This window comes from Chlamydotis macqueenii, chromosome 5 (genome assembly GCF_036417535.1).
Source record: "Chlamydotis macqueenii isolate bChlMac1 chromosome 5, bChlMac1.mat, whole genome shotgun sequence".
Lineage (NCBI taxonomy): Eukaryota > Metazoa > Chordata > Aves > Otidiformes > Otididae > Chlamydotis > Chlamydotis macqueenii.
In genome coordinates this window covers 68,498,365-68,513,934 of record NC_141560.1, presented here as the reverse complement: position 1 = coordinate 68,513,934, position 15,570 = coordinate 68,498,365, and the positions used below count along the sequence as shown (strand labels likewise).

Genomic DNA, 15,570 nt, shown 5'->3' with positions numbered 1-15,570 from the left:
TGTGAAAACTTCTATTACGTCTTTGTATTTGGAGGGTTTACATGTAATAAAACAGAGCTTTTATGTTTCTAAGTGTGTTTTTACAGACTGAGATAGATTCAAGGGATATGTGACCAGTGAGGTACTTAAGAAGAGGTAAGCACAAAACCGTAAAGAAAAGCCCGACTCTTGGCTTTCCCTGTATATATGCCCTGTTTAGTGTGTGAAAATGAGTAAGTTGATGATGGAAAATAGTGATGTGTATAAAAACAGGGAGTTATTCCCTGCTGTCAACCAAGTTCCCAAGAAAAGGCTGCAATGTCAGTCTGGAGTGGCCAGCTAAGCAATGTGGGTTTGAGTGTAAGCTGATGTAGGTAATAATGAAAACCAGCAGGGAAACAGATCAAGATCAGAAAAGTAAAGTAAAATAGCATCTAGAACTGACAACAAAAGAGTAAAGTAGTGTCATGGTACGGATTTTTTGTAGTTAAGAGATGGGGGTTTTCATACACATCAGTGAAACAGATTTATCTGTGACATTGTAGAACATAAAGCACAAGCAAATTCAAGTAAAAATAATGTGAAGCAGTATCAGTACTTTATTGTAGCTTGAAAACATACAATTACAAAACTTAACAACACCGTATTCTAAGAACATGGTGTTTTTCTTCAGAAATATCTGCCTTTCAGAGAAGGAATTTCAAATCCTTTTTAATTGTCTCAAAGGGAATAACATCTACTTTGCCATAACACATAATGTCAAAATGTTCAAAACTCATTAGGGGATTGGTAGAAATATAAATGGCATAATATTCTGCGTGAAAGAAAATACAGCCTCAGTCAGAACACCTTGACCCTTGCGCTCCATGAGGTATGTCTCTCTTAATGGGACAGTATGCTGAGTCTTTAAAATTCCGATCTAAAGTGTGGTGAATACTAGTTTAAGAAGCAATAATGTTCTATGAATAATGTTCCATGGGGTTTTTTAGTCTTTACTTACTGTAAAACAAACATGAGTCTAGTTCTATCACTGTACCTTTTTAAGCTATTCTAAGAATTTCTTAAGATACAAGCTCACAAGGTTTTCCTGCAAGGTGGAAAATATTAAACAAATGCCCTAGGTTCTTAGCAATACGTGGTATGTTTTACATATATAACTGTCACTTGATGGCATCAACAGCAGTTTGGGTCTGTTGCATTAATTTCTTCTCATTCGCACTCTTTCTTTTCCACTTGAGTGAGGCCACCAAACCCAATTCCTTTGGGACCAAAATTTTTTGCGTAGCAAACTGCAAAAGAAGGAGGGAGGTAAACGGTATTCTGCATGACTTGTATGTATTTAGGATCTAAATAATATTTCATTAAAGCTACTTTCCTGCATGAAAATACTCAGTGAAACTTGGTCTGTATGAGTGATACAGACTGAGTGATAAGTCAGAAATTTTCAAAGGAAGTTAAAAGAACTACAGCATAGTCCCGAAACTGTTGATGGCAGTTTAAACCATTCCGTTCTAACTCTGTTGCTATGTGTGTGCGTAGTTATTTGTCACAATTCTGCTACAGAAGTAGTAATGGTCAGCCTATTTCTCCAGATGTGCTAGTTGTCAGACCATACCCAAAGTCACAGAACTGAAGTATTCCTCTTTAGGATTGTCTGTAAAGCTTAGCCTAGGAGATAAAGCTTTGCATGTTTTTCCCCGTAAGCTATTTTTAAGAGTCAAGTCTGTGAACTTTCGTGGTCTGAGAGGAAAATCTGGATGTATAATTTAGCATTAATGTGTTATCTTCTGTGCTACCAGTATAGTAGAGTTATCTTTTACTGGCAAGAATTTAAGTTAGTACCATGACTTTAAATGGATGACCTTTGAAGATCTAGATCCTTGTGGATTTCTTCTTTTGTTTTTTTTTTGTTTTTTTTTTTTTTTTTCCTTTTGTCTAAGAGGATGTCCTACTTGTAGTAAAATGACAACTTTAAAATGTAAATGTTAATAATAGAAGATGCAACCGCAATGTTTTCATAGCGCTCTCCTCTGCTTTCAGGAATTTTTTAAAAAAAGATAAAATGAAACTTCATGAGGTTGGTAAGCATGCGGCCAGGTAAATCATGATGGTGATACTGGGTCTAAAAAGAATAATTTTAGATTGACTCAATAACCCAGTTCGCTCATTCCAGTTCTTACCTTTACAGTAGAGCTCTCCATCTTTGTCTGTAACGTTTGTAGATTCTAAACTCTTTCCACAAATAGCACAGCGGAAGCAAGTCTTATGCCAAGGCTGAGGAAATGAAGACAATTCGTTGTATATTACAGAAGATGCACAGCTAGCAGATGCAAGAAACAAAGCACTGTTGCTTTTTATGGTGTGAAAATGTTAAAATTGTCTTGTTGGTCTTACAGCTTGCATTTTTAGTCATTCTAGATCAGTCTTTTTTTCATTTACTTTATTATCCCATATCAAGATCTTACCTAGAGACATTGTTATTAATAGAGATCTAGTAAAAAGCAGAGTGCTGCAGATGTTACTCTTGTCTTGGCCATTGCTTTGATGTGCAGAGATAATTTTCTAGTGAAAGTTCCTAGAGCAGAGAGCTGGCATGTCATGTGAAACAGGCTTTTGTTTTTCTAGTCACAGGATGTCTTTAATATATCTGCAGTTGCCACTACAAATAGCTGTTTAAATTATAAATATCCTCAGAGATGTTAGTAGGATGCCAGTGGTAGAAGAGCCAGCTTGCACAGTAGCCAGGAGTTGTTCTTCAGGCATCAACAAGGCACAGAAAGTTGAAGGCAGCTTACATAAAACACATGGTTTTAAACCTGGAAGTACATCAGACTCTCTAGCAATTTGCTAGTTCATCCTCATATTTTCTTCATCGAGACTGAGTAAAAGTTTAAAAGATGTAGGACCTATTAGCTGTGGTTTATCACTGTTATAAAAGCGTGTTTTGTTTCTGGTGCTGTAGTAACTACTTACTTTTCCTCCTCCCATGATCTTCTCTGCTGCGTACACTGATTTGCCACAACGGGGACATTTATCCACATCTACCATCTTTTTGGCAAACTTTGAAGGATTAGTTGGTGTAGAAGGGCGAGCAGACTTTGGTGACCCCCTAAAACAGAAGTTTTCAGGGTTTTTGTTTAAAATGGTATCTTCATTCTATAAATATGATTCTTAGCTGGATTCTTAGCTGGCCTAGGGTCAAAAGCGTATCAGAAAAGTAGCTTTGCTTTATATTTCTGGACTTTGTGCTAGCTTAAAGCCTTTCACAGAATGACTTTTGAATTACTGGGTTGTTGGACCGCAACAGGTCACTAAATGTACAGGATGTGACAGTTTTTGATACAGGACTCTGCCTGTAATGGCTTCATATCTTATAAGGAGCTGCAGTTAAATACATCATTTGAGCTTTTATTTCCTACACAGCATATTGGTGAATTGGTTTTCTCATAGTAATACTAGAAAGCATCATTGATTTGTAAATGTGCAGCTTTAGAATTGTAGAAAAATACTATAAAAACGTACTGTCAGAGATAATTGTGCGCAGCTGAGGCTTTTGGAAGATGGTAACCCATTAGAATTCCTTTGTTCAAACATGTTCTCAGTGTGTAATCCTCCACAGGGAGGATTTAGAAATGTTATTTCCCCCATTGAGAGGAGAGTTATCAGTATATAGTAGTGTGATTATTTCTCTAACAGTAAAACCTAACTGTATTTTAGCCCCTGAGAGGAAAAAATTCTCATGTTCTATGGTGGATGTCCCTTTACCCCTGCACTACTAATGGCAAATTACAATTGCAGTGAATATTTACATCTGTGGTGGCATGTAAAGGCTGCTTCTGCAGAATAATTGCCCATTGAAGGAGGAGATAATTTACAAAGAAGGCTTGAAGACAGTGAACATCATTAAAAACTGGTAAATTATGGTGTCCACTGCAGGAAAGATTGTAGGGAAGTCTGATCTGCTACTTACGCTAGATGTTGTTATGGAAACAGAATAAAATACCTAAAATACCCCACTAAGTGACAAGTAGTCAGTGGGGTTTTAACTCACTGTTGCAGATTCAAGCCCAGATGGTCACCGGTGTCAGTGCTGAGACATCCTGCCCCTTGCCCAAACCCGATGCCTTTGGGGCCGTATTTTCTCCCGTAACAAGTTTTGCAGTAGATTTCAGATTCGTGAGCCGCTACTGTGGTACTGTCCAGAGCTTTTCTGCACGCCACTGAAGACAGGAAAAGAGATGCACAGATAATCATTTGTGTGTTCAAATGTTAATTTAGAATCATAGAATGGTTAGGGTTGGAAGGGACCTTCAAAGGTCATGTAGTCCAACCCCCCTGCAAGGAGCAGGGACGTCTTCAACTAGATCAGGTTGCTCATTTATATGGTTCAGAATAATTACAATTAGTGTTTATTTTTGTTTATCTTTAAAAATAAGGGGAAAGGAGAGTGTTGGCCTGTAGTCAGTATAAAAATTCCCTGGGCTGTTCCTAAGCAGTTGTGCATGCACGCAATGTGCTCTTGCCACTCCAAAGTTCTACTGTAACCCTAGGAAGATCATGGGTTTGTCAAGACAATTTATCTAGATCTATGAGGCTCAAGATGGATTTGAGATCATCATCCTAAACTCCCAAGTCTTAAAGAGGAAAAAAAATAAAAGGGAGGTTGCAGGGGTGTTAATTCTGCTGTGGATCTGCACCTTTCAAAATAGTCACTCTGAGTTGGTGGTGGCTTTCTCGTCTCAGCCCGTGCTATTTTAATGTGGTGTGTTTCTAAAAGAGGATATAATGTACATACCATGTCCAAAGTCAAGCAGGACATGGGTTTTTTGTTATTTGTTTGAGCAGTAGTGGAAGGCAAAGCAATGATTGCAAATAACTGGTAGTCTCAATTCTTTTAGACTTCCTTCAAGATGGCAAGAGTATGACTGTAGCCGTTCCAAAACCCGAGACCTCTTCCTCGTCATGCTCGTTACAAAGAAATACTGCTTGGCTCAGCTCTCTAGGAAAGGTGTGGGAGACTTTTGGGCATTCCTATGGCACCTTCTGCCCAACTTTCATAATGGAACACAGGTTTTACCCTCTATAGCACTCCTTTAACCCTAACCTCAAAGTGGAAGGACCAAAGGTAAATGAGTGCTAACAGCTGCTTATTTGGGCATCTCAGTAAGCGAGTGTCCACGTCTTGAGAAGCACAAGCCACACTTAGAGCTAATGAGCGTTGCTGAGGCTGATCTCCTGTGTGGTTATTCTACTGAGAGACCGTGGAAGCTGGATTACTGCCTCCCCAGTTCTTCGCTCATCTGAAACCTGGTCGGTGTTTAGAGAGGCTAAATTCTGTTACCGGTCCAGTGGATCTCCTTGCTGCTTATGCGTGGAAACTGGACAATAATGAATGGGGAAGAAAATAGCTATGCTCCTCATCTGCTTGGTGGCTGTGTGCTGCAGTTTTGGGAACTCAGCATGAGGCAGCCCACACCCCGTTGAGCGAGGAGGAAGCTTTCACTTCAGAGTGCCTATAGAAAAAAAAAATCAGGGTTTTGTAGTATACTTAAAAAATAATATTTGAACACTACTTACCAATTGTTCACTGTGTCTACAGTGGTTGATGGTGGAGGGGGGCGGGGAAAGTAGGGAAAAACTTTCTCTACAACTTCCCTGGGACAAGCGCACGCCCCACAGAGGGTTTTAATTCTGTCGCTGTGCTGTGTAGAGGGGAAAATAATTTGCGAGGACCTTTATATTTAATAGAAATAAGATGAGGGGCTTCTATCAATGTGTGAACCTGATGCTACAGTCTCTTCTGCTTTGAGATGATGATTCTGTTTGCTTAGGGAGTTAAGGGCTGATGGAAACTCTAGCAGTAGATAAAGTGCTTCTATTTCTGGCATCTTAGGGATAGAGTATCAATTTGCCACAACAGATGGAGCAAAAGCCCTTGGAGTGCTATTGTTGAAATAACTCTGAGACCTGTCATCTGCCAACAGATACCGTCCACGAGCCAGCACAGAGACGTTTCAGGTTGATGGCGTGAGATCCTGCCAAATGTCCGTCACAGCTGTGGTCTAAGTAAAAGCTGACAGGGAAACAAGGTAGGTGACCAGCAGTCTGTATGGGAAGGAGGGTTTGTTGGAAAGAAGTTTCTCTCTCGTAATGTTTGTAGGGAAGATAGTATGGAGTGGAGAGAGTGTGATTTATAGTTTGGCTTGTCTGATTCTTATTGCGTTAACAGCTTGGTTTGAATTGTTTATAATTTTGCCCAGATTTACCTCTTGGTTGAAAAATGCTGATCTGTTTTGTGTGTCTGGTCAAATATAATGTAAAATATAAAATATATATTAAATATATTTAATCTAAAAACATAGAAAAGCTCAGCTGAATAGGTTAACTGTTTCCATACCTGACGTTAGGTCAGGGAGGATTGCTTTTCTTCTGTTGAGAAATGAAATCCTATAATTGGTTCATTGAAAAGCCCATGAACATGATACGTGATACGGAGTCGTCCAGAGCTGCTGATTAGTGAGTGTGAATCATGGAGAAGTAAAGCCAATTAACATACCTCTCTCATGCCAGCTGGGCTTAGATGCATCTTCAGTTTTTGACCTTAAACATACCTCTGCTGGGAATACTTTTTTTAGTATCTAACCCATTAATAATTTAGTTCAGACCTGCAACTACAAGGGGCAAATAAAATAAACAAACCTCCTGCAAAATGCCAACCAACAAGCCAAAACCAAACAAAAAAAATCCCACAACAAACCAAAGGAAGAGCTGGCAGAGCTAACGTATGGATGTTGTTTATCATGAATGACTAAAAATTTAAAAAATCAATTATGCTAAGAATGAAGCTTAAACTTGCTCCAGTATTAGGTGGAAGAGAATTATTATTAATTATGCCCTGTTAGGACAACTGTTTATTTTTATTAGACACTGGAGAATCTACTCCTTTGTCTTCTTTTGCCGTATCATTTTCTAGCATTTGATGAAGCGCAAGCATCAGTTAAAGCTTTTCTTGTAATTACCACATCCGTGCCCCCCTCTCTATAGTTTCTCTGAGATCTGGTGTTAATTGTTATAGCAGCACATGGAAGCAATAAGAAATCTCTAGTTTCAACAGAACTGAGGCTTTTACCATTCTGTAAGAACTGAAGGTTGTCAATAAAAGTAATCATCTCCTATCATCGCCTAATAAGACATACTTCACTTTTACAAGCGCTGTTTGTTTAGTTCTTCTAGGCTTTTTAACTTGAAGCAAACCCGTAATTTGCTATGCTGTGGGACAGAAGATAGGGTTTCTTGGAGATTGACCTAAATACTGTGGTTCTGTGGCATTCTAGTGTCCCTAACAAAAATAATCCAATGTGTTTTTGAAAAAAAAGAAAAGCCAGGAGCCTGACAGGCAGATTGCTTGGGCTAAAGGGCTAGAAAACTGGGCTTGATTATTAAGAGCTGCTAAAATTGGCACATTAGCGTTTCAGAAAACTGAAATTTTTCATGCTTCAGTTACTAAAAGGATGGAAAACAGCTTTCATCTTCGGGTTTCTGGAGAGCACCAGACCAGAATCAGCCTCACTGTGCTGTACTTCAGGTCGAATGATTAACGTGTGACTGCCTCTACTTTGAACTTTCCTAGAAGTAAGATGCACAAACGTTACAAATCTTTCCCTGTGAGCAATTCAGTCTGATGCTGGTTGTTTCAGTGTGCCGCTTAGGGTGTTTACAAGCCTGCTGTGGGCGTCCTGTGAGCAAATGTTGGAATTTGGGGAAATTATGAAACTTATTTATTGCATGCAGAGTAATACACAAGTAAATTTACTAGCTGTAATGGAAGATTTTGGCAGAGCTGTGGGGATAATGTCAAGTTAAAACAGCGTAGCGCAGCTTACTGCAGAGGAAGCAGGTCTTGTGGAAACTCCTTCCATTGCACTGGATTTCCTCAGCGTGGTACACGGTCTTCTCGCAGGCACCGCACTTGGCTCCACCTCCCCAGTTCGGCATCTTTATGTCTGAAGGGTAACCTAGAAAATCAGATTACGTAAATAAATACAACAGCAAAAGTTAATTATTTTAAACTGAACAGCTTGATTGTTTTTTTTCTTTAATTATTATTTTTTCTCCGTTTCCAGTCAGCTGCTGTTGCATATCTGGAGTACACTACATACCTGTGCAGTAGCAGGAGTGTATCCTATCCATGGGTGAGCGCGCTAGCCTGGTCTTCAGGGGACAGGGGCAGTCTAAATCCTCTGTCCTCTGCGACCCTCTTGTGTGAATAAGGATGTTCCTTAGCTCAGTATATTGTGAGGGTAAATATGTGAAATGATTGTGAGCCGTTTCAGTAAAAAGGTGCCATCATCACTCAAACCTCTTATGAAGAAGTGGATGTAGGATTTATTTTTCAATAAACAGTCATTTCCTTTCAGCCCTGCCCTTCCCTGTATCCCAGCGTAGCCTTTTCATCTCAGTTTTTGCTTTATGTGTGTCGATCTGGTTTTGCGAGGCAAATTTTAATGGAGACTTACAAACACTCTGAAGCTTTACTGGAATTTAAGCAAAAGTGTGGATGGTATTTGGCATTAAATTTCCCACAGAACAGTGTTCTACCTAGACTTTCTCTTAAGAGAGCGTGTGGTACTATTTATCCCTTTCCAAAACAAGTGCTGGTTCATCCAGTGCCGCGTGGCTTCCCTACTGACATGTGTAACGGCGATTTTCTGTGTCAGTGTGATACCATTTTATACAATTTACACCTGGATAATTCCACCTCGAAGTTTAACAAATGTACGGTGTTCTTTCAGAGGATGCTTTAGTTGGAACAAGTTGTCTGTTGCTTTTTGGACTTCCTCCTAAAAGAGGTTCAAGAACACTGAGCTGTGCAGCCGTTGTAACATAGTAACAGGTAAGTTCCTCCAATGCTTAAGACGTGGTTTTCTTTGACAATTATTTAAAAAATCTAAACATCTGAGGACAAAAAAAGAGCAGTGCTTACTGTTCCAGTTCTTACTGCTGTGGTTACTGTTGAAGTGACTTGCCCAAGGTCACACAGGAGGGCGGTGTCGGAGCCAGGAGCCTGGCGGCGGGCTCGGCAAGCGCCCTCTCTGATGACTGCACTATCGCGTATCTGAAACAAGCTCAACCTACGGTTTGCCCTTCTGCTCTCTTGTTTGAGTCATTGTTTCTGGAAAGACTGAGACGTCATCTTGTCATCTGCACATCGTATTATCGGGTTGTTCTGAGCTCCTGGCGCAGACCTTCCTTCTCCTTCTTGGAAAACCAGTCACCTTCTTATTATAGTCCTTTCGAAGCCTGCTTGTGCTATTTGTATTTAATCAAATTCAACATGAGAAGTTCTTAACTAAGAAAAGGATTTTGAATGCTGAATCAGACCTGCTACCTGAGAGTTTTCTTCTGAAATGAAGTGAGAGGGGAATTTATGACAGCAGTGATAGAACATTGCTAGTATTTTAAGTGGCTTGCGTTTTAGACTTATCATTTAACTATGTCTGTACACTGGACACTAATGCCCAGTGTTTATCATCATTTTAGTGACTTCTGTACTGTTTCTTCTGAATTTCAGAACAGAATTAACCATTTCTACACGCCAGCTCTGCAAGCTGAACCTGAAGGGAATTCTTTCTGGCTGTTAAGACTGAAACCCATGCAGTGGTGTGAAAGACGTGGCTGGCCAGCAACGGGAAGGTAGCATGGGAATGTGTAGACCCGGTGAAGCAATAGTATTGAAGATGTAGCAGAGTGGGCACGTTTTAACAATCAGTGTTTGATAACAATGCAGATACCAGCATATCCAAACATCTCCGCTGTAGTGCTGCGGTTATTGGCGTTTCCTAAACCCTGTCTAATTACATACTCACTGCTGTGACTGTTACTCGTGGTAGGCAGCATACCTGTCATCCTCACACAAGATCCGATCTCTCCTGCTCTTTGTGGGGCTGATTTCTGCTCGGCTGAGCAGCCTCCCCGGCTCAGTCAGCCTGCTCCTCTGCTGTCACACAGCAGCGCCATCGGTAATCGCTTTCAGACTCTATCAGCTCTCTTGGGAGGCTGTTCACGAGCCGAACCGCTCCGACAGTTAGAAAACAGTAATGATGCAAGAAGGAAAAGAAAACTCAGCTTGCCTCTAACTCTATTTATCTGTAACATAACGAGTAAGAAGCAAAAATCTGATGTAGCTAAAATAAGAAACAAAAATAACTGCATGCAAGGAACAGACTATGAATTTGGTCCCTTCTTATGCAGGAAAGGCTTTCCTGAACAGCACTGTTAACATCTTGTTTCAATTTCTTTTAAATAAGTGATAAAGGAACAGAGAGAAATCTTTTGCTTAGGTAAAATGGTATTGTCTCATCCTACCATTCTGTATTTTCTCCTTTATATATCGGTGCCATTTTTTTCTCTTTCAAAAATAGTTCAAGTAGTGTTTCAAACATTTTGAGAGAAGGAAGAGCGACGGGAGATAAAAATCAGTTTTGTGGCACTTTCTTGAAAATTAAAATGAGATTTTTGTGTTCACAATTTTGTGTTCCCTTTCAAACCAAGTTTCCAGCTGAATCCTTTTCCAGCTGGAGCAGCACCGACAGCTGACTGGGGGGAGCGGGGTTTGTACCTCCAGTCTCTGTAAAACTCCTGCTGCTGCTGTTGCAGTTCCCCTCAGAGGCACAGCAAACACTTCAGTCCGTGGCAATGGGCTACTTGGTGGAAAGTAGCTCTAATTGCATCGTTAGGTGAAGGCAGAAAATAATCTCTGAAAAAGTCTGATAACGCGTGATAGTGAACCTTGTGCTGTTACGGGCTGTGGTCAAAGCTCTTAGAAGAGCCACTGCTCCTGATGCTAAGTATAGTAACGTGACTGGGCATGCATACACATTTTCCATGCTTCTTTGGCATCACCTGATGGGAAGCTGTAGGAGAAAGAAGTCACAGTAAAAACTTTCCCGTAAGGATGCCGGCGTAAGAATGGCAGTGTGTGCGGTGATGCCTGTGCTGGCTGACTGAACAGCTGGGTGAGGTACAGGGCAAGCCCTTGCTCATCTTGTCCTTGCTTTTCGTCTCTCCAAAAATTGAACAGCTGTGGCCATCCCTGCGGACGCTGCCTGTGCAGCAGTATTACCATGAACAAGTAAATTCCGCAGGGTACGTGGCTTTCGTAGTTTTCTGCTCATCTAAATTATAACAACGGATAAAGCTCCATCCTTACAACATGCAAAGAGAACTTGGTCTCCTATTTGTTGTAAGAAAAAAATGTACCCAAAGTCTTAATTTCACCTAATTTTGTTGGGTGTCAGTATCTAAATCCCCTTGAAATGCCCTGAACTTTGTTATCTTAATCTGGTTAACTGGCAGGGACTGCTAACAGCATGGTACCAGTTGTGTTCTGGTGATCTAGTGGGAAGTAGAGTGGTCGCACTCTAAATGTATTAACCATGTGACGGAGAAGCTTCTGAGGGTTGGCACTGCGGGGTGTTGGCAGGTGCTCACGGTACTGCTGAGCTGGAGGAGTGTTCTTGGACTCGCTCTAATAGCGTGCAGCAGCTTGTGTCGTTCCGCTTCAAAATGCAGCTACTGTGTGGAGTAGAATTTATACACATGGGATGTGCAGCCAAGGGTACGTGCTTCTCATTATTTGGGGCTTGTAACGCTACCATCTAGGCTAGCCTCTGACCAAGGAAGCCTTTGAAGTGTTTCTGTGCTCTGCAGAGGCATGAAGAAATGTCAGCCGTCTTCTGTTGGGCTCTTAGTCACCCCGTACAGATCTGGATGTCACGTACCCGTCACAAGAGTGTCTCACGGATCAGAGTGCTATTGATAAGAATAAAATCCAACAGTATATTTAGATCCATTGATCTGAATGGGAAGAGGGTGCAGTAATTGCCCCATGAAGTTGCATGGAGGAGTAAAAGGCAGTGCTAGTGCTAGACAGCGTGGTGCAGGTGAAGATGTTGAAAGTGATTCTGGTGTCTCCTTGCTAAACACGCGGTTTTCCCTTCTAAAGGCTGACGCATTTGATAATCTAGAGCTTAGGTCATCTCTGAATGGACTGCAGAAGTCACGTACTGCGTGGCTGGCAGGATTATCTCAGGGTGCCAGATGTGTTACGGGCTGGCTTTGAAGGGGTTAAACAGGATGGGAAACGTCGGTCTCCATGAGCACTGGTAGAAATGGGGTAGAAATGCTGAATCGGGGCTGAGGGGTAGGATGTGCCTTGCATCTCTGTGTTTCAGTCCCAGCTAGCGGTTCAGGCTAGGCTCAGTTACAAATCTAAAAATGCTGATTCCTTACCTAATAAGCAAACAGTAATAATGTCAAATTAAATCGCTGTCTACATTGAATCGCAAGTGTCGAGCCTACGTTTGAGATTCTTTTCCCAGCTGAAGTCTGTGGGAAATGCCAGCGCAGCCACTATCTAATCACAGCTCCGCTGCTGACCTGTCCTGTGACCAGCAGTGACTCACGCGGCCGTCCTTAGCGTTACTCGCCTCACCAGCGCCGGGGGGATAACGACACACAGCTTCCTTTCAAAAAGCAGCAATAAAATGCTGCCGTAGTTTTTCTCTTTCTCTGCACCTACCACCCGCTGCTAGGCTTTATCTTGGTGTGTCTGCAGCGTGAAGCACAATTCCTGCCGCTGCATCTCAAAAAGCCTGGAGGTGTTTCTGTCAAAACCCAGTCCACTGCAGAAGCGTTCTCTCTCAGCAGAGAACAACAGAGAAAAATGTTTGTGTTGGAAGATTGAGCTAATTTAATGGAGATGCAATATCATTGCGTGTTTGTAATCATATTTCTAATATTCCGATGCGTTCAATCAGCTAAGGATGCAGGATAAACTTTAAGTTTATCAGTTCCTGTCATACATTCAGCTTCCCCCACCGTCTCATAGTGACCAGCATTTTTCTTTTATTTCTGCAGTCAACCAACCTGTGGAGATCAAGGGATGGGAATCTCCACGCGGGAAAGTAAGTACTGATTTTTCGTTGATGCTGACCTAAGTTACACAAGCCCTTTGGAAACAAAAGATTTTAAGTGGCTTGGTATGAAGCACGTAATGAGCAAAGCTGATGATAGAAAAATCCGGAGTCCTGTGTCGGTGTCCTTTGCTTTCATGTCTGTCCTTCCAAATTGTCTGTTATTTTCTAGCATAGTAATGCCACACTTCTTTTAAAATTTCCTTGATGCCCACTTTTGCAGAAATTTAAGATTACGTCTCCAAAAACTACAATACCCTGGCACTAGAACAAGGTACTTTGTTCTGACTTAAAAAAAAACAGTGACCCCACACGCATGCTTACCTGCACCTACACACTCGGAGTTCAGTTTGATTCATGTGGCTGTGGGAACCTGTGTCCTGTACAAATGACCCGTTCTTTTTTCCAGATCTAATCCTGGGCTGTCGACTTTCACTTTTCCTTCCACAAGATCCTTCTCTAAATCCTTATCCGTGCGCTGAGCCTTTCAGCGCCAAGCAAAACCCTTATGGACTGTGATAATTAAGATCAGACATAAATTCTTTTATCTACATACAAGGCTTTATTATTTGAAATATTTTTACTTTTAGGTAGAAAGCTTTTCAGAGTATTTTTTTTTTTTTTTAAACTATTGGGGCTTTTTTGAAGACTTGACCAGCTGTGCTGTCTTGTAATGCTTGAGTGATGGACGTGTGAATTCTTATCTAGCCATTTTCTGTTGAGTCTGCGTAAAAGTTTTCTTCTCATTCAATTCAAAACCAATTAGTCACTGACATGAAATATTTTGAGGATTTTAGGGTTTTTGTGTTTGTTTTTTTTAACTTCTAGAATATTATTATCTGAGAAATTATGAAAGCACATAAATTTGGATGCTTTAAAAAGTGTATATTCCACCTGCTTGTGGAAAACAAAATTCTGTAGCTTTGTAACAATATTTTTTTAAAGCTTCTGAAACTCGTGTTATTCAGTCTTGCTGTAGCCAAAACGTGTGTCTCATTAACGAGGATCCCCACAGCCCCGTTCTTGTAACACGAGCAGCTTCTCAACAGGCTGAGAAGCCCAGAAGAATCTCTCTCACCAGCTGGCTACTCCAAACCTGACACGCTGCTGTCAGCTCTGTAGGACTCACATTTTTGTGCCGTACCCACACCTTTTCTTGGTTAAGCAAGAAGCTATTTGTACTGTCTTAGGAAAAAAAATTAAAAACCCAACTCCTTCTATCAGACAGTCTCAGCAGAACCCAATATTCTGTACTCACCAGTGTCACTTGATGTGTCTTCCTATCTTCTCAGGGCTTGAAGAGTTTGAAGGCGAGGGATTCCCGCACTCTTTAAGCGTGGTGGCCGCCGCTGTCGGCCCTATAAGCTGGAAGGGGAGGAGAATGAGAGCGAGTTTCAGGGGTCTGAGCAATGCCATTGCTATCGCCAAGCTGAAAATAACTCCTGACAAAAGCCTGGCATTTTGTTTCCTTATGTCCACTTGTGAGTAGGTGGACAGCAATGCGGCCCCTCAGATTACACCTAGAGAGCGTTCCTAAATGCGGTCTGACAGATCAGAAATAAAGATTGAAGTTTTATAGTTCCTAGCACGTTGCTGAAATGTGACTCATAAAGTAGTGGTTCCTGAAATGAGGATTTAGTCATAAAGGGTCACCTTGCCAAAAATATTTTACCAAAAATGATTATTAAAAAACCCCAGACACCTGTGTGTAGGAGCCTCTGGAGCTCAACAGTTTTAAACCAAAGAGAATTTCATTCAGCAGTTCGTGATTGGATGGATACAACTGGTTTGTCTTTTACGGAACAGAGGCTTTTCACTCCAACCTTGAAATTGTTACTGGATTTGGGCATTAAATGGCGAGTTGATATGTGTGATGTTAGCATGTCCAATCACTGCCATTATATTGGCCGTGCCTAACTGAGCCCCTTGGACATGGATGCTGCTGCCGACATACTAAAGATGTTCACGTTTTACACAGTGCTCTAAAGATTTAGAAGTTAATTTTCATTTTCTAAAGCAATATCTGAATTTAGAAACTTTGATATTGTGGGTTTTGCTGTGTGTGAAAGGGCCAAGCCCTTACAACCTACAGAATTCTGAACCTGAGAGTCTCAGCTCTGGACTTTCACAGGAGCGTAAGGAAATGAGATGCCAAATCAGACTTAAAGGTTGGTCAGGTGGCATTTCGTATAATCCCTGGTCCAGCGTGGTTATCAGGACCCGAGACTGGAAGAACAGACTTAAAATACGCAGTTGGAACGTACGCATGCGTGAATTTTTATATTCCCGGTGGAGTGGGAATGTAGTGTTTCCTAGAAATAAAAAGTAGGGATCAAAAAACGCTGCTGGGAGAACTGGAACGCAGTTGGATCAGAAGAGAAGCAAGCCCGAGGATCGGGGGGCTTTCCTAGAGCTTGGCAACAGAGCACGTGGAGTATTCGGGTCATGTTCGAGGAGGAGAGGGGCAGGCGGAAAGAGCAACGAGCTCGAAATGGGGGTATTCTGGGGAACAGGATACTTCGCGCAGAGGAGCGGAGGCTTTTCAGCCTGCAAAGTGAACAAGAAGAAAGTAAAGTGCTAGTAAATCCTGTGAGAAGCAGCAAGCTGCTGTGTTTTG

General features: G+C 41.4%; 1 protein-coding gene across 1 annotated transcript; it reads right to left on the bottom strand.

Moving 5' to 3' along the window:
• Positions 1-555: 555 nt before the first annotated feature.
• CSRP3 (cysteine and glycine rich protein 3) lies at positions 556-14,308 on the bottom strand. Its single transcript, XM_010126040.2, has 6 exons — positions 14,212-14,308; positions 7,863-7,994; positions 4,031-4,199; positions 2,953-3,088; positions 2,160-2,253; positions 556-1,268 (listed from the first exon to the last, which is right to left on the bottom strand). The coding sequence occupies exons 2-6, from the start codon at positions 7,972-7,974 to the stop codon at positions 1,189-1,191; spliced, it is 591 nt and encodes a 196-aa protein (XP_010124342.1). The 5' UTR covers positions 7,975-7,994; positions 14,212-14,308; the 3' UTR covers positions 556-1,188.
• Between the last annotated feature and the right edge of the window lie 1,262 nt (positions 14,309-15,570).